The 21,814-nt window shown below is 42.4% G+C and overlaps 1 protein-coding gene across 1 annotated transcript in view; it reads right to left on the minus strand.

The window, feature by feature from the left end:
• Positions 1-21,814, minus strand: part of LOC124606168 (knirps-related protein-like) — a 152,979-nt gene that overhangs the window by 66,417 nt on the left and 64,748 nt on the right. The window contains exon 2 of the mRNA XM_047138135.1: positions 2,734-2,811. Coding sequence (XP_046994091.1) covers positions 2,734-2,811 — 78 coding nt within the window. The remainder of the gene's footprint in view (positions 1-2,733; positions 2,812-21,814) is intronic.

Consider the following 21,814-nt stretch of genomic DNA (forward strand, 5'->3'; position numbering starts at 1 on the left):
CGGCTGAGGCTCATTAAATGCTGTGTAAGTCCTGTGGTGAGGAACATATTAGTAAAATAATGTGCTTAGAATGCTTTCAGCGCTTCAAGAACGATGACCTTGGCGTAGAATACCGGCTTGGCGGTGGAGGAGAGGTTTCCGAAGCTACTGAAACCGACGGAAACAATCAGAATAGAAAGTTGTGGAAAGCAGTTGATACATCTTAGCCGAGCACTGAACGACAAAAAGTCACAATACAGCGACAGATGTGAAAAGATGATTTTTAACATGACAACGCTCGACTCCATATCGAAAAACCCATCAAAGCATACTTGGAAACGCTGAAATGTTCTGTCCCACCTGCCGTATTCTCCAGACTTTGCTCCCTCTGACTACCACGTTTCTCGATCAAGAGCACATGGACGTGCTTATCGGCACTTCCGGTCATATGAACTGGTGCAAAATTGGAGGCCGGCCGCGGTGGACGAGCGGTTCTGGGCGCTTCAGTCCGGTACCGCGTGACCACTACGGTCGCAGGTTTGAATCCTGCCTCGGGCATTGATGTATGTGGTGTCCTTAGATCAGTTAGGTTTAAGTAGTTCTAAGGTCTAGGGGACAGAAGACCTCAGATGTTAAGTCCCATAGTGCTTAGAGCCATTTTCACAATAAAGCCTCGAGTGTTGAGAAAAAAATTATGGAAACATAGTCGGAGACCTAGTACTTTCATGGGCTTTTCGCTAGGTATACATGGAAGGCAGCAATATATTTGTCGACTGTTCTATAAATGTATGTTTCAAAATTCTGACACTAAAACACGCCCCGACGCACAACGCATCTTTTGTAGCGTCTGCCAATGAAGCTGTATGAGCATCTCCACGACACCTTCGCACTTAGTAAATAAATCTTTGACAAAACATGCTGCCTTTTTTCGGGAAATTCAGCACTTTCTCTGTCACTTTTATCTGGTAAAATCGGAGACTGATGAGCAATACTAAACTATCGGTTGAACTAGTTTTGTCAGCTACCTTCTTTGTGCGTAATGATTCAGCCAATGAATCTCAGTTTGATATTTGCCTTTCCTCCAGTTAGTTTTATGTAGTCGTTCCATTTTAAATCGCTCCGTATGCATACTCCTTAATATCATTACTTCCAGTGATTGTTCTGATATCGTGTAGTCGTATAATAGTGGATCTTTCTGCCTATTTACGTGCAATGCGTTATATTTGTTAATCTTGAGGGTCTCTGCACCTAGCGTTGATACTTTGCAGGTATTCCTTTCGGTACATCGTAAGAAAAGTCAGTGGCATAGTTTCCATGAAGAGTCACAGATCGTCCGATGTTTGCATATCACTGCTTGTTGAGAATGGTATTTTTTTTTTTTTTTAACCAAGAAGTGGCAGACTGGGACGAAATTTATTTACCCCTCCCGCCGGAGGTTCGCTTCCTCCCTCGGGCACGGGTTTGTGTGTGTTTTTTTAGCATAAGTTAGTTTAAGTAGTGTGTAAGTTTAGGGACCGATGACCTCAGCAGTTTTGTCCCTTTGGAATTCACACACATTTGTGAACATTTGAAATTTACTCTCCTAATGACGCAGTAACAAAATGTTGAAGAATTATTGTCTTCTTAGTAGGGACAAATGTTCGACATCTTAGTAATAAATAACTGTATGTTGCTCTCCTACACAGTTAGGCTTACACTGTTACAGCCTAAAGACAAGCGCCGGCACGCCAGTCGGGAACGAAAGAGAAGAGATGGCTGTGAGAAGCCAGGCAATAGAAAGCTGACCGGACCTCCTTCCAGGACGACAACGCGACAGCAGCGGCCGCTATGTCAAGAGGACATAAGCACCGCGACCGACTGTTGACGGCTCAGTTCAATAGCAACTTAAAAGATTAGCAACTTGGATAGCAGCGTCGAAGTTAGCCGTTCAAGAAATACTTTTGTCAGTTAGAGATCAGCAGTCACTCCAAAGACTGATTATTTCGTATGAAATGATAATTAAATCAAAACCCTAAGCTGTCGACAGACGTTGATATACATCAACGGGGACAGTTGAAAATGTGTGCCCCGACCGGGACTCCAACCCGGGATCTCCTGCTTACATGGCAGACGCTCTGTCCATCCGAGCCACCGAGGGCACAGAGGATACTGCGCCTGCAGGAATTTATCCCTTGCACGCTCCCCGTGAGACCTACATATCCAAATTAATGTCCACACACTACATTGGTAGTGTCCATGCCCATTACAGTCATTACTAGCGGCAGACAATCTTACCGAGTTCGGGCAAGGAGTGTGTATCCAGCACATGTCCGCATGAACAGATACCATCTTCATATGATTATTTCGTATGTCGCCCCTCACTTGCAACACATCTCTGTAATTGCCATAGTTAAGCATTGTAGTTATCTTATTGTAATAAAACTCATTAATCCGAGTTGTTTGATTGATTGTCTAGAGAACCGAGTTCGCAGGATTCCTAGACACTACATAGATAATATACAAGGTTTGCCATGAGGTCATTTTGTAGCATCAAGACTGCTCCTGACTAAGAAACGGGAACAAGTATTGCACCCAGGAATTTCCTGTTGTGTTCAAGTGTAGTCAATTTGAATTCAGTACAGACCGGAGGGAGCTCCTGAAAACAGGAGGCTGAGATGACTAATGAACTCCTTTCCGTGGTCAGTGTTCCCTTATCTATGTCCAAACCCAGAGTGCGTCGCTGCGACTGCAGTGCAGCTTGCTAGTGGAGCTCACCTTGCAGCCCTCGCAGGTGAAGGCGCCGAAGTGGAAGCCCGCGGCGGGCTCGCCGCACACCTTGCACTGCTGGTTCATCTGCAACAGCGCAGGCAGGACACTTGTCAGAGGCGCAAGCGGGGTTAAACGTCAGACACAGTACATTAGTTACATGGCAAGCCATTCTCTGAAATTTATTTCACTGTACACAGCCTTTAGCTTCCTTTTTGGAATCAAAGAATATTAGCTACATCATAAGTAATTGGTTGCTGCACATTATTTTCCTATAATAATACACGCATTTTCTTTACGAAAGAAGAAATTTAAATTATGCTTCATTACATGTCGCACTTCTCCTTCTTTTCTAAACAATTCATACTAATTCTCGAGATACACAAATATATTTACATATGTTGTTTACAAGAAAACATATCATTTACAAGAGTACTTTTATACATATGAGATACTGCGTTATACACGTGGTCTCACGTAATATAAACACTCATAATAACTAACAAATGGTTCAGGATGTAAACTTGTGACTCATGACCATCTGCATGTATGATTAATCCTCCTTCCGTGTGCGATTTTCCGATTTTTCTGTCAAAAATCGCAGGGGATAGTTGCCGAGAATTCTTCCGAGTTGTATGGCCGTGGTCCATGGAACTCTTCTGTCCCTGACGTTTCGTCCAAGGCTACATTGTCCAAAGCTGCATTGGACATCTTCGGAGGTGCTCCTGGTTGTTCTGAGTCTTGCCAACTGAAGAGTCGGTCGTCGAAGAACATCCCAAATACCGTGGAAAGTGGGCGTGGTCTGGATTTCACGTGATAGCAGAGATAATCCTTGTCAAGGATAAAATATAACTATCCATCATAGTACGTCAATGACGATATCTTCTCATCGATTCTGTAGCGCCACTGTTCATATATCGCTGAGTTTCATAGCTTCATTTCAGTTAAAGATGCCCAGCGGAGCTTTGGTCGAAACGTCAAGGATAGAAGAGTTCCATGGACCACGGCCGTACAACCCGGGAGAATTCTCGGCAGCTGAAGCATCCGGTCGTGAAAGCCTTCATTGTATGACAGGAGACATTATTAAACAATTTAACGAGTAAATCATGAACTGAATTTAGAAGTGAGTTTTAATTGACATTTAACTTGCATCAATCAGAAAATGCGTAAATCATGTTCAATGTTGTAACAAAAGGAGAAACTTTTTAAAAAAATTTCTGAGTGTGGTAAAGCTTGAAGTAAGGCTCCGTAAACTAGCCCGTGTTGCAATATTCGCAGCAGGTGCTCGTATTTTTTTCCCCACTAGCGTTTCTTCTGTAACCGCACACAACACGTCTTCTACGAGGTACCTTTTTTTATCGGATTCGCAGGCATATTGGATATGAAGTGCCTCTCTTTGAGACTTGTACTTCAGTCTGCTTATACACCTCAAGGTAATTCATCTACGTATTTCTCGATAATCACTTCAATTACTTCCAATATAAATTCCAAAAATATTTTCTTCGTGTTGTTAGAACTGTTTTGGAATATGATAAATTCAGCGAATGGGGACAGGCAATAAGATGCCGAAATACTTTATTGTAATATATCTTTTGCTGTTTCCGCGTGGTCTCATAATAAGAAACTTACTGATCACCTCTCTCAACGCCGCCTATTGTATCGTTATATAGTCGAATATCAGTGGAGGGTTACTTACTTAGTAATAGCTTTTTGCTTTCATTATACGCGGCAATAGGTTACGAATAGTACTCAACACGCAAATTGTTTCTGTGGCATGTTATTTTAGGAGCATAACTTTGCCCCTCTGGAAAGCTCTGATTTCCGCCTTTCCGAGTTTTATGGCTACAAACACGATCGGTAGATCCATTCTATTTGCTTGAAGAGTTTTTCTTTCTGCTTAGAAGTAAATATCATAATATTACAGTAAATTGTTAGCAAAAGTTTGTAGCATGGTACCTGGTGTACCGGTATATTCTACGATGCCATCAAACAGGCCCGTTTCCATCGTCTGCGAGACATGAGAACACGTAAAATGCAAACATCGACATTGCAGAGTAATATAAAAAGATTCGATGGGAAAATAGCGGCGTCGGATGTACAAAAAGCCCAGAAAAGTCCGACGCGATAACAGCAGGGCCCGCGAAAAGGGCTGAACAAACAAGTCCGCGTCGCTATCGCCTGGACGGTGAGATTTACTGCTTTCTTACCTTTTGAGACAATGAATTAGATGTAATTTTTCTATATTTTTAATACAATTACGTCTATCAGTCTATAGATGTGGAATAATGCAACGTTAGTCAATGTTTAGAATGAAAAGCTTGTGGAAATGGCACACTTCCTCCACTGTTAGAATTCTCTTCGCAGTTATGTTGCCGACAGAAGAGAAAATCCGCCATAGTCGGATGACACCGACCTATATTCGCTGCATGCTGTTTGCTGCCAGCGATAGCCAGAAAACAGATTGTGTCTACTGGAACTACACTAGCACTGCATAATGATTTTCACCTTGCAACCGTGTGTATGCTGATGTTATAGTGTACTTCACCGCAGATTAAATCTGAATGCCGGACCAGGACTCGAACAATCTGTACCAAAATATCAGCTGTACTGCACATGACAATCACCTGCACTAATATTAGCATATGTTATTAAGACAGTAAAATTAACTCACTGGCGTTAGTAAAACTTCACCGAAAACCGATGAAACTGTGTTTCTTCAAGGGTTCCTCTACCAAATGCAAACACTGTAAAAAAATGAGCTTTTACCTCAAGTGGAAAAAATGGCTTTAAACGATTGATTACAATTGGGGTAGAAATGTTACAGAACCAATTCAAGTGCAAGTTACCCGAGGGCCATGAAAACTGAACATTCTTTCTTCGCTCGATGCTCCAGGAACTTATATGCTTTGCAGATGGTTTATTGTCTTCCTTTCAAAAAAATACTTTGACAGGATCTATTCCACTGCGTGGCCAATTACAACGTCGCTATCACTTCAGATTTCTTCTAACTTGGGAGGTGGATACAACTAGAGGAAATACCCATCTCAAGTCATGGCCCATCACATCATTCGCTAAAGCAAATGCGACGGAGATGTCAGGGAGAGAGCACCATCAAACTGTAATAGTCTTTCAGTTGTCACTTGCTCGCACCCTTGTTCTGATGTTTCTAATCGTTTATGAAATATTAGGGTGACCAAGTTTCACGGGATTCGCTGTGTGGCACTGCTTTCTAGAACTTATGACTATCCCATAAAATAGTAATTGCTTTTCTATGTAGACGTCCAGAAAATATTTTCACCTCTTCACGGCGTAATGTATAACACCACTTAACATCTGAGGTCATCAGTTCCCTAAAACTTAGAACTACTTAAACCTAACTAACCTAAGGGCATCACACACATCCATGCCCGAGGCAGGATTCGAACCTGCGACCGTTGCAGCAGCGCGGTTCAAAAATATGGTTCAAACAGCTCTGAGCACTATGGGACTTAACTTCTGAGGTCATCAGTCCCCTAGAACTTAGAACTACTTAAACCTAACTAACCTAAGGACATCACACACATCCATGCCCGAGGCAGGATTCGAACCTGTGATCAGCAGTCGCGCGGTTCCAGACTGTAGCGCCTAGAACCGCTCGGCCACCCCGTCCGGCCAGCGCGGTTCTGGACTGAAGCGCCTAGAACCGCTCGGCCACATCGACCGGCAAATGTTGGTAGAAAGGAAAGAATTCGCACCGCTGCATGTTCGAAATTTTATGGATTATCCAGTAATCTACCAATGCTCGTCTTTTCATTAAAAAACAATCAGTTTCACGTATCTTCGGACACGAAGGAAATTGGGGAAGGAGACGGCTAGGAGCGGCGCACATCCGGGACGCCTAAGTGGGACGTCTCAATTTGTAACGTTTGTGGGCGACGCGCGGCCCGCCGGAACGACCGTGCAAATTACCGGGATGGCGCGTGGCATCGCCGATGCCATCGCCGCCGCCGGTTCGGCCTCGCGCCGCGTCCTCAGGGTCCCCGTTTCCCTTATATGCTCTGTTGTTGCTCACTCACTGTGAGGCACACTACGCTTGCCCGCAAGAGCTCTCCGCGTTATCCGTATCCGTATCTGTGTTCGTGCATCAACCGAGTCCGTAATAGATACACAGTCGTAAAATGTCGTGACGAACTGTTCCGATGGAGGAAACGCCAACAGGTTCTTATGAGTGGTGCTTGAACATTTCTTGGCCCAGATCTCTTCGTGGCAGTAGAAGAGCAGTTTTCAGAGTAGTAAAAGCCATACAGACGTTATGGGGACCGGGGAAAGTTGTCACATGGGTTGGTAGCGGCAAGTCACATTTCACAGACGCTGCAGCTTCCTAGTGGTTCAAATACGAACAACAGTACGTTTACAATATTTTGGATCGGCTGTACGCAGTTTCGATTTCGTGGCAATAGTCTCTTCATTTTAATGATGCGTTTTTTTGGTTTTTTTTTTTTTACTGTTGTAAGTATTCGTTGATAGACATAAATAACCTTCGTTATTCCCTTATTCAGTGAAGTCTATATCGCAACCATTCATTTATTGTCATTTTATCCATGCTTAATCTTGTGAAACATGGGACCGTTAATGATCGCTCGTGAAGGACACAACCAGTCACAAATATTTTTAAAATGTTTTATTTCAGTGCCATAACAGGTTTCGGGCTAACATGCCCATCTTCAGGTGGTTAATATTTTCAGTTACACGAATCTCTTGATCAGTAGCATTTGTCTGCTCCTGCACTGCAAAAGAATATTTGAAGATTTAGTGCTACTTTATCAATTGTTTCATTACTAAAAACACGCTAAAGTGCATGCATTTATTTAGATGTAATTTGAAACATTCGTATTCACTTATGTAAGATCCAGTAGTTGATGATTTGTTTTGTTGTGGTCCATATAGTTTGCCGGCTGGGGTGGCCACGCTGTTCTAGGCGCTACAGTCTGGAACCACGCGACCGCTACGATCGTGGGTTCGAATCCTGCCTCGGTCATGGATGTGTGTGATGTCCTTGGGTTAGTTAGATTTAACTAGTTCTAAGTTCTAGGGGACTGATGACCTCAGAAGTTAAGTCCCATAGTGCTCAGAGCCATTTGAACCATATAGTTTTCCAGGTCGATATATGTGTTGTTGAATTGCAAACAGCACACATATTGTAAACAAATCACTGTGCACACCTCATAATATTCTCAATGTCTGTGTTGAGCGTTAACACGTGTACACTACACGTGTGGCGCACAAGACTGCCGTAATTGAGACAACCGCAGGAACAGCATTATGTTACAGAGAGATATGATCACACACATACACTCGTTGTTCGTTGTATATTGTACTCCGCCATCACGCAATGCAATCCTGATACAGGAAAAACCATTATTGTGAAACACAGCTCGCTTCATGCGCGGAAGATTTCTTGAAAGCAGTTTACGGGTGACAATAGGAAGTGCAGACTCACGCCACTTGAATTAACCGTGCCACGTCGTTTAATAGCCAAGTCGACCCTTCGCAGATGCAGCTCGGACACACATGAAAAAGAAAAATACGTCACTAAATGTTCTGGGATCTGAGGCGCGCATCCGAGTTGCCAGTTGCGTTCATTTGTGAAGCTGCAACTTTAAAGACATAATTGGTCACAGTCTATCAGGCACAGTGACAAAAGAATGGCGGTGGTCAAAGAACTGGCGATGCGACAGGTAGATCTGCGCGCACGCGCGATCGGCCCGGTATGTAAATGCTGGGAGCAGCAGCGTACGCCACGGCCGCTGCCCCATTGTGCGGTGAGAGGCGAGTCCCCCGCCTCATTAGATTGATCAGTGACGAAGATCTGTCCGCCGACGTGGTAAACAGCGGACGCGATCGCTCGCTACAAACGACTCGGACTGCGCTCGTGGGAATACGTGTTCTCGTCTTCAATTTGTTTCGACATGAGCTCCGCCGAGACGAGTATGTTAACGAGGGCGTCCGAGCGGCCGGCCGAGTTCTGCAACTGCAACGCTGTCGAGTAGAGCGCACTGGCGCCGGAAATGTTAGACAACAGACAGTATTTTTAATTACTGTAGCTGCAACAGCTGACGAATTCTTACGTAGGGTGCATCATAACTAATAGCGAAATCCGACACGAGTGAAATTATACCGTAATACAAGGAAAAAGTCCCAGGTAAAATGGGTTCGTGAACGGCCTGTGCAAATGTCTGGGTACGAGCTTCCGCTGTACCATAGTGCAAACGTTTGCATGTGCAATGTAAACTTTCTGACTAAACCAAGGTTCAACTGAGCTCTGATTTCGTTCTTACCCATGGCTGAAGATTGTAGTACAACCATGATTTGGAGCACCGACACATTCTTCTGCTAATGTAAGACGACTTCTAATGTGCCAAAATTATAACACACTGGCGGAAAAAAAATTGCTTCACCAAGAAGGGGTTAATGACATAAGGTTCAAATGGTTCAAATGGCTGTAAGCACTATGGGACTTAACATCTGAGGTCATCAGTCCCCGAGAACGTAGAACTACTTAAACCTAACTAACCTAAGGACATCACACACATCCATGCCCGAGGCAGGATTCGAACCTGCGACCGTAGCAGCAGCGCGGTACCGGACTGAAGCGCCTAGAACCGCTCGGCTACAGTGACCGGCTATGTAACATTTTAGTCTTATTTTAATCCGTAGGTTACACCCACGAAGTGTGCACAGTTACTTTTGAATCGTGCTATAGAGTGTTTACGCGGTGGTCTGTCATGAAAATAGCGTCGACTTCCAGAGTGTACCAAAAAAACATGTCATTTCTCAGATTTATAGAGGTTTCCTCCAAGATCTTGTCAAACTGCAAGATTTATCAGGACATTTGATTTATCGAAATTAGAATCAGTAAGAATCGAGAGTACTTCGGCTGTGTTACCTTACAGTCCTCTTCGGGTTGAGTCTCTCGAACTTAGAACTACTTAAGCCTAACTAACCTAAGGACATCACACACATCCATGCCCGAGGCAGGATTAGAACCTGGAACCGTAGCGGTCTCTCGGTTCCAGACTGAAGGGCCTAGAACCGCTCAGCCACATCGGCCGGCATGACATAAGGAAGTTGTTAGGCGTGTTTCTGCATCTGAAAGATGATGTCTATTCAGATTTCGCGTCAGTCACAGAAGAGTGGCGCTTGTCGCGCCGCTGTGAGAGTCCAAATCAGGCTTGCTTCAAATACAAGTTGTAATGGTCAACAGCGTTAGTTACTTTTGAGATTGAACGTGGTGAGTTGACGTTAGTCAAGAATGCTTTTAAGGCGACAAAGACGTCATTATCGGCACCTCAATTAGTTAGAACAAGGGCGTATAACAGGACAACGAGAAGCTTAATGTTCCTCCTAAGATTTTGCAGGAAGACAAGGCAGGAATCTAGTCACTGTATATGATCGCTGGCAGCGGTGATCACGAGAATCTGCAGTCGCAAGCATACCGGGCTCCGGACGAACACACGGCACTAGCGAGAGGGAAAACCATCGTGTGTATGGCGTATGATTCTAGCGCAGAGTACTGCAATTGCAGCAGCAATTTGAAAAGCAGCTCAGCTGTTGGCACCACAGTGACATAACGGACTGTTACAAATCGGTTACTTCAAGGACATCACCGGGTCTAACGTCCTTAAGCGTGCGTTTTACTAACTCCAAACCATCTCATTGGTGGGCAGTTTGGAGGTTTGTTGGTTTTTTTAATGAAAGCTGTTCCTGTCTCGGTGCCAGTGGTGGCCGTGTGTTGGCTAGTAGGAGGCCAGTTGAGGGCCTGCAACCAATCTGTCTAAGAGCGATATATACTGGATCTACAACTCGACTTACTGACTCGGGTGCGATTTCGTATGACAGCAGAAGCACTCTGGCACTGCCCCACGAACCGTGGCTGCGAGTTTATACAACGGTCTGGTGATTCGATCTGTTGTGCTGCCATTCATGCACAGAATTTGAGGGGGGTTTTCCAAGAGGATAAAGCTCGCCCACATACCGCTGTTGTAAGAAAAATATGCTCTAAAAGTTGCCTGGGCCTGCTCGATCACCAAATCTGTCTCCAATGGAGCACATATGCGACGTCGTCGTCCAGCTCCGGTGTCATCGACGACCAGCATTAACCGTCCCAGTAATGGCCGTGCAATTGCAACAGACATTGAACTCTATCCCACAAACTAACATCTGGTACCTACACAACAAAATGCATATCTGTCTGCATGTTTGCATTCTGCATTCTGGCGGTGAAACCAGTTATTAATGTACAAGCATTTTACATTTGCAATGGCATGCATCGTGCTTACACTAACTGTCATCTTCCAATGTTAATCACATAAATATGTTACCTAGACAAATGTAATCCCTCAAATTTCATTACCCTACGTTAATTATTTTTTTGTCTTTCCATTTCCTTTCCGGCAGCGTAGATGGATGGATATGCTGAGCAGGGTCAGCGCCTCGGTTTTCAAGATCACTTGTCCTAGACTTTCTATATTCTTCTGTCTAGGATTACCTTAGAAGTTAAGTGCAGTGCAGTCATACTGCTGGAACATCTGGAGCAAGATTTATGAGGTGGTCCGTGGGGAGGGAGGATGGGGTTTGAAGTAATTCGTACCGTATTGTAGAAGCGAGAGGGAAATGTCGGGAAATGATGGTATGGCATTGTTGGCCGGGAGACCTCATTCGGGGTTGTACGGCCGCCGTATTGCAAGTCCTTTTTAGGTGACCACACCTCGGCGACTTGGAACTCAATGATGATGAAAGTGATGATGAAGGAAACACAATACCCAGTCCCCTGCCGGGAATCGATCCCGAGCCCCCTACGTGGTAGGCGGTAATGCTACCGCTACGCTACGGAGGCGGACAGCGAGAGGGAAAATGCGAGGACGAGACACATGGCATGACACATGGAACACCTCTTTTAACAAACGCTTGAGTACAGTAAACTGTACCATGTAACGTAATGAACATGAATCGTAACTGGAGCCCAGTTAGATAAAAACTTAATCAACACGTTTGCATTTCAAATAAATTTATGCCAATTAGGACAATGTTTCTTGGCAGTTATTAACTACGCAATCGCAATTATTTCGCAAACATCTTGCTTGCAGATTCATTTTTAATGGAACATCTTTGTTTTACTATCGTATACTTTAAAGTATATCAGTTTTCGTTATTAAGCATGGCACATTCTTTATAGTCCCTGCCACGAACAGTCTGTGCACAATATCTTCACAACTTGACGTAATGTCGAGGCATCCTTAAGAAAACGACTATTTTCCCGATTCAGTAAATTTTAGTGCAAATACATTGAGGCATTCAGCCATACAGATTCGTACCTTCCATGGTAAATAATATTTTATTTCCTAGAATAAAATATTATGTGTTTTGGGAAATGTCTTTCTCTGCTTCTAAATCAGTCCAATTTATTCCAAGTTGTCACACACTTTTTTTTGTTTCACATTCTGATTAAACATACTTATCATTTGTAAACTCCTTCGTATGATTCCACAGCTCTACATATTCTGTATTTTAACAACCTATATCAGCATTAAAAACAATTTGGAGGCCATTTACGCTACTAAGATAGTTTTGCTAGTAATGCCTGATAATTCTCATTTAAATCCCAATATTTTTCCCATCCATGATTGGTATATGTCGATTTTGGGAAAGTGAAACCGATATCTTGTTTCTGACAGACGAAACAGTGGGTCAACGGTATTTTGCGTAGGTTCTATCGATCTCTGTGTCTTTCTGCAACATAGCTCCGAAATGATGTATGAACAACTGACGGAATGGATAATCTCACTTTGTGTTCTTAGGTGTTATACATCCCGTTACAAAGATTCGAATGGATACTCCTTATGAGCAGTTACGTGAAGCTTTATGGGTTACAAGGTTTCTAGTTCCTGCTACAAGTCGTTTGGCAGCTATTGCTTATAGGGGAAACAGCGCATCTTTGCTTGATCCAGAGACCCAAAGTCATTTGCTGCAAGAGCTGATGGAGCAAATTGTCGAATACTATCATAGTTGTTCCTAATGTTCACACAGTAGGTGATATAAACATGATGCACAGACAGTAACAGAAAATCGGGACAAGACTCACTCGTGCATCAGTACTAAATATTATACATTGTCGATGGATGCGAAAAAAAATGGTGATCCATGCAATACATCCACGGTGACTGCTGCCGTCGCAGTTTCACAAAGACACGGGTCAGGTCTGTTACGTGAAAATAATGGCGATGTCGAGCAAAATTGCATATAAATAAACGTAAAGTCCGTACATCAAATGAATTTTCCGGTCACGACTTTCACTCCACCACCTGCAGCCAGCAAGTGTATGCAGGACAGGAGTGACCGTGAGGAAAGAGCGCCGTAATAGTACCCACTCGGCGTGTGGACTCTGTTGAAACGCGAACCGCACAATATATCAGCTCCACAGCAGGAGCAACGGCGTTGCACAAGTACGAATAAGCGCGGAGAAGGACGAGCCCAGCGTGATGCTGTATCCCATTGTCTGTGACCGTGGAGGACTCGAGGGCGCCACTCCGTGATTTGTTGTCTCAACACTACAATTCCCTCACACATGTGTATGCGTATGACACTGCTTAGCTTTTAGTTGGCGCGGAAGGCCATTCTCTCAGTTGCGATGTCACCACTTTTCCAAGATCGGAGAGCTACGTTATTCAAAAACTATTTTCTCTCTAAGCAATATTACCAAAGATTTGAAATACGTGCTGAGTGTTTGCTTCAGGTAGTCTGGACGTTCCGTCATTTCTAAAACGTACTGTATCAGCTGCGATTAGGTTGGTTTTACATTAATTGTATTACAAACCCCGCATAACCTTATTTCGCATCGAAGCGTAGACACCTTCGTTTCATGTACAACCCGCCCGTTTCAGAGAAATATTTCTCTATAAATATTGACAGGTTTTCTATGGTTGCGCCCGCATCTCGTGGTCGTGCGGTAGCGTTCTTGCTTCCCACGCCCGGGTTCCCGGGTTCGATTCCCGGCGGGGTCAGGGATTTTCTCTGCCTCGTGATGGCTGGGTGTTGTGTGCTGTCCTTAGGTTAGTTACGTTTAAGTAGTTCTAAGTTCTAGGGGACTTATGACCACAGCAGTTGAGTCCCATAGTGCTCAGAGCCATCTATGGTTGCAATATTCCATTTTATAGGAGCTTTAATGTTGTTAAATGCACATATTTCAATTACATATACCACAGTAGACTCGGAGATTCGGTTGATAATAGTTTCGAATATTGGCCACAGGGCGTAATGCTGACATCTTTGTGCATAAATGTTTGATAAAATTTCCCATCCTGTGTTCATTTACAATTGATAAACTTTACGTTGGGCACCCGGTGTATTCTCACTTTAACGGCCATTTAGTAACAAGATCTTAAACATATAATTATTTAGTCGAACGGATCATTCAAGCTGTGTGAGCGACTTTATTACTTTTCAAGTTACATTTCCTCTTTAGAATTTGTAGTTCTCTTCTGCATCATTTTCCTATGCACTTCATGAGTAAAAAGCTTATGGAACCAGTAACTGATGGTTCCCTCAAGACTGCTCGTGCTACTAATAATTATTGTTTATTTAATGTACTACCATGTCTCTTCATAATCAAATGTCATCTCTGGAGAAATGATAAGTCAGAAGAGTGTCCGAAATACACATGTCATTTAAACAGCAATATGAAATATCCGTGTTTAAATTTTTAGTGTAATGGGATTGAGAACAACATTACATTTGACACAAAGAACAATCACGTAAAAGCAACGGTAAATCTATTCAGAAAAAGATGTGTACTGTAAATCTCGTAGAAGTTATGCTGTAATTCTTGAACAAGAGCGTACATCAGCATTATGATGTCCATGAAAGTTGTTTTGCCGACTATAAAAAATAATATATATGGTGAAACTGACATGAGGTAGAAAAAAATGACACTGAGATTTCATGTAAAAGGAAGCAGTACCACTGACAGGCAATTAACATGTTTTATAATACCCCGTATCTTCTAACGTCATTTTTGCTTGTTTCCTCATTTAAACTTCACCATACTCTCTCACTGATAGCTATAAGACGTTCGTATGTAGGTCCTTCCTGCTGAAACCCTGTAAAAGGCGCTCAAAAGGTGTTAGCTAATAGAGTAAGCTAGTATAGGAAAAATTGCTATTGCTACCATGCAAAAACGTCGCTCATGATGATGTCGTTGGTCCTAGTGTGCTAGTTTCCACAGGAAGGTGAAGTAGAACATTTAACGAGAGAGACTGAGTCACTGCCATCGTAACTGTTAATGTTAACATCAAATACTGTGAAATCCAACAGTCTTTTCTGTACTGGTTGAACATCCCGTAGCTTCCTTGGAAGGCCTATGAAACTAATGCACTTTGTCACTGTTTTCCAGCGACAGTCTACTATATACTGTAACGAAGTACAAAAGCCATATTAGTTTCCGCTGAATCTTACGATGCCCGTTAATAGCTTGCAAAAGGAGTTAATGATCCTCTAGACAATGAAGTTGCGTTCTGTAAATAACCAATCCTTCTACTGCTACTGGAATGACATTCAGAGAGGCATAGAGGAACCTGTAGTCATATAAAATTCCTCATTAATTTTCGTTTTCTTTGACGCGGATATCAAAGCAGTGGCATTGTTATGATGCCTCGGGCCGCCTACGTTTCACCACAGTAATAAAGATGCTGTTGCATGGTATTCTTGAGAGCAGAAGAAAGATTATCAAGCAATGAGAAACGATGTTTTAAACAACCTGCAGCAGACGGTACGGTCTGCATTGTATGCACCATGAGTCACGCGGAACTGAACTCTTAATAATATTTCAACAGACATGGTAGCAAAATTACGATACAGCCTTATCTAACCGTAATGAATCTCTGTGTTGAATTCCGAGCGGGGCGGATTTATTTAAATGCGGGTAGGTTGAATGCATTAATATCAATTTGTCGGTCGGCATTGAGGTATCATGAGAACGTTGTGTAACCATATCGCTCGTTCGGATTAATATTTCATGAGCACTGCTGCTCTACAGCGTACTGTCTTAATCGAACACTATGCGGCGGCATTGGGGTTCGAGGTCCGACACTACCCTGAGAATCATATGACGTTACTTCCGCTGGTGCACAAAGAACAGGAGTTAATGCGGAGCTCCAGTAGTGACTATACACAAAATGATGTATTCATCTTTTGGATCTCGTCCTTTCTTTTCGCGTTTAAATTGTAGGATGTCAGTCCCGCCTTTCTGCAGATGACAAGCTGTGAATCCAGGACACTATAGAGTTGATCGCCGGCCGTGGTGGCCGAGCGGTTCTAGGTGCTTCAGTCCGGAACCGCGCGACTGCTACGGTCGCAGGTTCGAATCCTGCCTCGGGCATGGACGTGTGTGATGTCCTTAGGTTAGTTAGGTTTAAGTAGTTCTAAGTTCTAGGGGACTGATGACCTCAGATGTTATGTCCCATAGTGCTCAAAGCCATTTGAACCATTTGCATCCACAAAATTATATTTCAATCACTGCCATGAACTTTCTGGGAATAAGCTGAGGGAAATACCTACATGTCAAGACGTAACTTAACTACTTAAATACGTGTAAGCCGTTTATTTCAAATATCTACGCCGCCAAATTGTAATTCTGTTCTTTGTTGTAGCCAGTGTTTAAAATGCATACCGAACGTATGGACCTCCTCTAGTTTTCCAGCCATTAGCTAAAAATCCTTTGGATGTCACACTTTACATTATAAAAGTCTGAAAATGTTTTCTCCTCCTTATGGACCTCCATTCTCCCATTCCGATATGGTCAGTACGCCAAGGAAACTCTGATTTACAAACTGCTCTTACTAGCTCCAAATTATTACACGGTCAGCAGGCTGCATAAATACGTCATGTTAAATAGGTCATCTCCTTCTACGATCGACGTAAATTTGACATTACTGAAACAAAATCATTTTGAAAATAATTTTTTTATAGTTCACCAAAGAACAATAGACACCCGAAAGATTGTAAGCTGGCAACGACCCGAACCGTTACCCACAGCCAAACATATACGTTAAATTTCGTACTTCACAATGATGGATAGAAGTAACGAAAATAAAAACCACAGATTCGAAAGCAACAGAGTTGTAACAGGGACAAATGCGGGACTGATACCCAAGCAACAATAAAACGTAACACTCATAAACACAAAAGCAGTATAGTATGTGAGCCTGAAATACTTAGAGTATTGTGGCGTAGAATCACACAAGTCATCCATAAATATTATAAAAGAATGATGTACGTATACATGTGTGTACACTATGCGATCAAAAGCATCCGGACACCTGGCTGAAAACGACTTACAAGTTCGTGGCGCCCTCCATCGGTAATGCTGGAATTCAGTATGGTGCTGGCCCACCCTTAGCCTTGATGACAGCTTCCATTCCCGTAGGCATACGTTCAGTCAGGTGCTGGAAGGTTTCTTGGGGGAAGGCAGCCCATTCTTCACGGAGTGCTGCACTGAGCAGGGATACCGGTGTCGGTCGGTAAGGCCTGGCACGAAGTCGGCGTTCAAAAACATCCCAAAGGTCTTCTATAGGAATTATATCAGGACTCTGTGCAGCCCAGTCCATTACAGGGATGTTATTGTCGTGTAACCGCTCCGCCACAGGCCGTGCATTATGAACAGGCGCTCGATCGTGTTGAAAGATGCAATCGCCACCCCCGAATTGGTCTTCACCAATGGGAAGCAAGAAGGTGCTTAAAACAAAAATGTAGGCATCTGCTGTGATAGTTCCACGCAAAACAACAAGGGGTGCAAACTCCCTCCATGAAAACACGACCACACTATAACACCACCGTCTCCGAATTTAACTGTTGCCACTACACTAGCTGGCAGATGACGCTCAACGGGAATTCGCCCAGCCGCTCGACCATGAAATGCAAGTTTTCTCACTTCCCGCCTAAATGTCATAGTACTTGCAGTGCATCCTGATGCAGTTTGGAGTTCCTGTGTGATGGTCTGAATAGATGTATGACTATTACACATTACGACCCTCTTCAACTGTCGGCGGTCTCTGTCAGTCAACAGACGAGGTCGGCCTGTACGCTTTTGTGCTGAACATGTCCCCTCACGTTTCCACTTCACTGTCACATCGGAAACAGTGGACCTAGGGATGTATAAGAGTGTGGAAATCTCGCGTACAGACCACGTTCGAAGTCCGTGAGTTCCGCGGAGAGCCCCATTCTGCACTCTCACTATGTCTAATGACTACTGAGGTCGCTGACATGGAGTACCTGACAGTAGGTGACAGCACAATGCACCTAATACGAAAAACGTATGTTTTTGGGGTTGTCCGGACACTTTTTATCACATAGTGTATGTATATATGTTGCTTATCTCCTCCTAAATCGCTGAACCGATTTCAACCAACTTGGTACACGCATCACTTGCCCTCTGGAAATAATAGCTATGGGGATAAGAACCATCTACCTACGAAATGGGATACGGACTTGTAAAAAGTAGTGTAGCCCATGAATACCCATACTTGTCATCCTGTATTTGAGAATGAGAGCACTTAGTAACTTGCGACAAACTTTACGCGTAATTTCAAACCTTCAAGACACTTTTCTAGCTGAAAAGCCCTACAAAATGATGAAAAAAAAAACAGGTTATCGCTAACTATATTCCTGCTGTTCATGCAGTAAAACTGCCGCACGAAGCATGACGTTTTAATTCATTACTTCTTTACGACCAACTGTATTCGCGACACATTTTTTGGACATTATTTAATTATACCACCTGCCAAATTATGTCATAGTACAGCACATAGTTCATAAATATTTATCTGCGTCATAAATATTGATCTGTGTGGAAATTAAACTGCAGGGCAAAATTCGCGTGAGATACAGATGGAATATGTGTACAAATACGTGTGAAATATGCCAGATAAATGTAAAATATATTTGGTATGTGCGTACGCGATCAAAGCCACGAGTAAAAAGTTAATCCTAAACCCCTGGAACAATTTCAACCAAATTTGGCACACGTATTTGTCACGGTCTTGAAAGAATTACTGTGGGGAAAGAACCACCAACCTCTTATTGGGATGAGCGTGATAACGTGGAGAGAGAAGGGAGGAAGAGGAGACGGATAACAAAGAGGGGAGATGAGTACATGGACACTGATATGAGCGGTGAAGAGGCGGACAGACGGAGGGGGGAGGGGGGGGAATTAGGACAGTACCGGGGAAACCACTGCATTTCGGACCAATGTTTACTGTTATTAACTGCTTGCTTCATTGTCCTCTACTTACCATATTCTCGTGTACCAATAAAAATCGTGTGCAATCCACAAATTTGCACATGGTTGTTTCGAGTACCATTAAGCAATCACTTACATTCAAATGCCTAACGAAAACAGCAAGATCTATTTCATAAGAAGCACATAATCAGCTTCATTCGTGTTGTCTACGGGGTACCTTCACTAATAGGAAATATAATGTTTCTGCAACACTAGAGATCATCATTACTGTTGAGTACTTTAAATGGACTATTTACGTGTACTTACGTTTCTTTTCGACACTAATTTTCTGTAATCTTCCTCAAATTTAACACTGATTCTTGTCGTCAAGCAAAGGCCCATGTAACATATACTAGGATACTCTGCTTTTAATCCATTATTGATCTGCGGAGATGGGAACAGACGTAGTTGCTTGTCAACATGCAAGTATACCTTATTTAAATCTTATACTTTTGAAAGCATTCACTATTTTGTTCCGCACGTTGGCGACAATAAAAAACAAGAGGACTGTAGTAAAATTTCACACATTTTCTGTTTTTTTTCAGTTGCGATGAGAATTTTGCATTTTTAAATTAATAAGCGGAGGCCCTAAAATCATTTAACAAGATGTATCTCCGCTTTACACGCTCGAAAATAATCTGTGTATTTCTCTTCCGTTTTGTAAATTATAGAAGCAGGTTTCCAAACATAATAGATGATACAGAAGTATGCACGTCTTAAAAGGTAGATCAGTAATCCAAAGTTGGCATAGATTACCGCAGTGCTGTTCTAGGCACAGACTTACTGCTATTTGTACACATTCATTTTTCTTCGGTATGAGAACAGTCTTTGATGGCCTCGAGTCCGACGTCTGGTTGCTGAAGTTGTGCTTTTGTGTCCTCCTTCCATCTGCACAATTTCAACTCCGGAACGACTTGACGGTGTTAAGCGTTGATTACGTTGGAATCATATGTCTAGCTGCAAATAAGGCCCATCTTTTGAGAAACATATAGTAATGCTTCAGATGGTTACAGGGTCTCAAGTGCGCAGTGGCAGGTGAAAGGCATTAGATATTGTTTATCATAACAAACAGTCTAGAACACGTTTTATGTAACTTATATTGCGGGTTTCGACCGAATTAGGCATCTTCAGGTATGAAATTAACGTACAGCACGAATTTTTCTATCGCCTGCAAGGTTATAATTTTCAACAATGCAAACCAACTAACGCTGGTCGTAACAAAAGTTTCAGATCTGAAGATGGCAATAGTCGTTTGACACCGGTAATAAAATTTAAATACAAACTTGGTCTAGATTGTTTTATCCGTAAAATAAAAAAAGAAGACCCTACGGCACAATGCCGCCTTTCGGTGATTATATGTTGGTTGTTACGTGTTAGTAATCAAGTGCTTCTACCAAAGAAACGAGCTGAACTCTAAATCAGACAATGATCAGTATGTAACAATCCCCAGGAGTAAAATTAATCCATACGACAATTCGTTTGAAGCAAATGAAGCGTATATACACAAACTTTATTACTGTTCGAAATTATAACACCAAAATTGCACTAAATGTTGTTTTGTGCCTGAATAACAAGTACCACGCAAATACACTAAGTAGCAGTGAAGGAAAACAAAGAAACATCAAAGTAAGATTTAAGTTTAGGGAGAAGAAATAAAAACTCTGAGGTTTTCCGATGACACTGTAATTTTATCACCGACAGCAAAAAACTTGGAAGAACAGTTGAACGAAATGGACTGCGTCTTGAAGTATATATAAGATGAACATAAAAATGCACAACAAGGATAATAGATTCTTGTCAAATTTAATCAGGTGATGCTGAGGGAATTAGATTAGGTACAAAACACTTAAAGTGGTAGATGAGATTTGGTATTCGGGCAGCGAAATAACTGATGAAAGCCAAAGTAGACAGGCAAGAAAAACGTTTCTGAAATAGAGAAATTTGTTAACATAGAAAGAGAATAAGTGTAAGGAATCTTTTCTGATGATATTTACCTGGAGTGTAGACATGTATAGAGATGAAATATGAACGATAAACAGTTTAGACAAGACGAGAACGGAGGCTGAATACATTCAGTTTATGAGCTGTATTATACGTTAATATACGAGTAGAAATAAGACATCAGATCACTTTAAGCTTGTTCTAGCAGTAATTCATTCATTTATTTGTTTTACATTGTGCTCTCATGTTGTCGCCAGTCTGATTAAAATATTTGCCCTTATATCGACCTTAATACACGTAAATAAAAAAATATACTTCTCTGAGCATAGTAGGCCGAAGCCACATCTTTTAGTCAACTTTGTTGCAAGCAACAGTTGAATAGCACATGCTGGATGCTGGCGAAGTTTCGCTGTCACACTGTAAATAAATACAGATTGTGTAAAAGAGTGTGAAGTGAATGTATCAATTGGCCATCAAAATCCAAGCAGATAGGTGGATACTAACGAAAAAAGCCGCACATACTGTCGCAGTAAGTGAAAAACTAAATTCGCGTCCATATCGACCGATAAACAATAGTCATGGCGATATATTAAAACGTGTTCCATCTTTTTATCACAGAGCCAGCACCCATCATTATGCTAGAAGCAGTGATGTAACTTCCAGAGCACCATCTGAAAATGAACCGAAAAGGTTCGAAAACCGGTTCATGGAACAATAAATAACTATTCAAAGAAGTGATTGGTTTCAGCTGTATGCATTTCCATTCAATTAACAGTCAGAGGTTCTAAAATATCCATAATGGATAAGCTTAATCAGTTGAATAACAAATGCAACAGCAAT

This window comes from Schistocerca americana, chromosome 3 (genome assembly GCF_021461395.2).
Source record: "Schistocerca americana isolate TAMUIC-IGC-003095 chromosome 3, iqSchAmer2.1, whole genome shotgun sequence".
Lineage (NCBI taxonomy): Eukaryota > Metazoa > Arthropoda > Insecta > Orthoptera > Acrididae > Schistocerca > Schistocerca americana.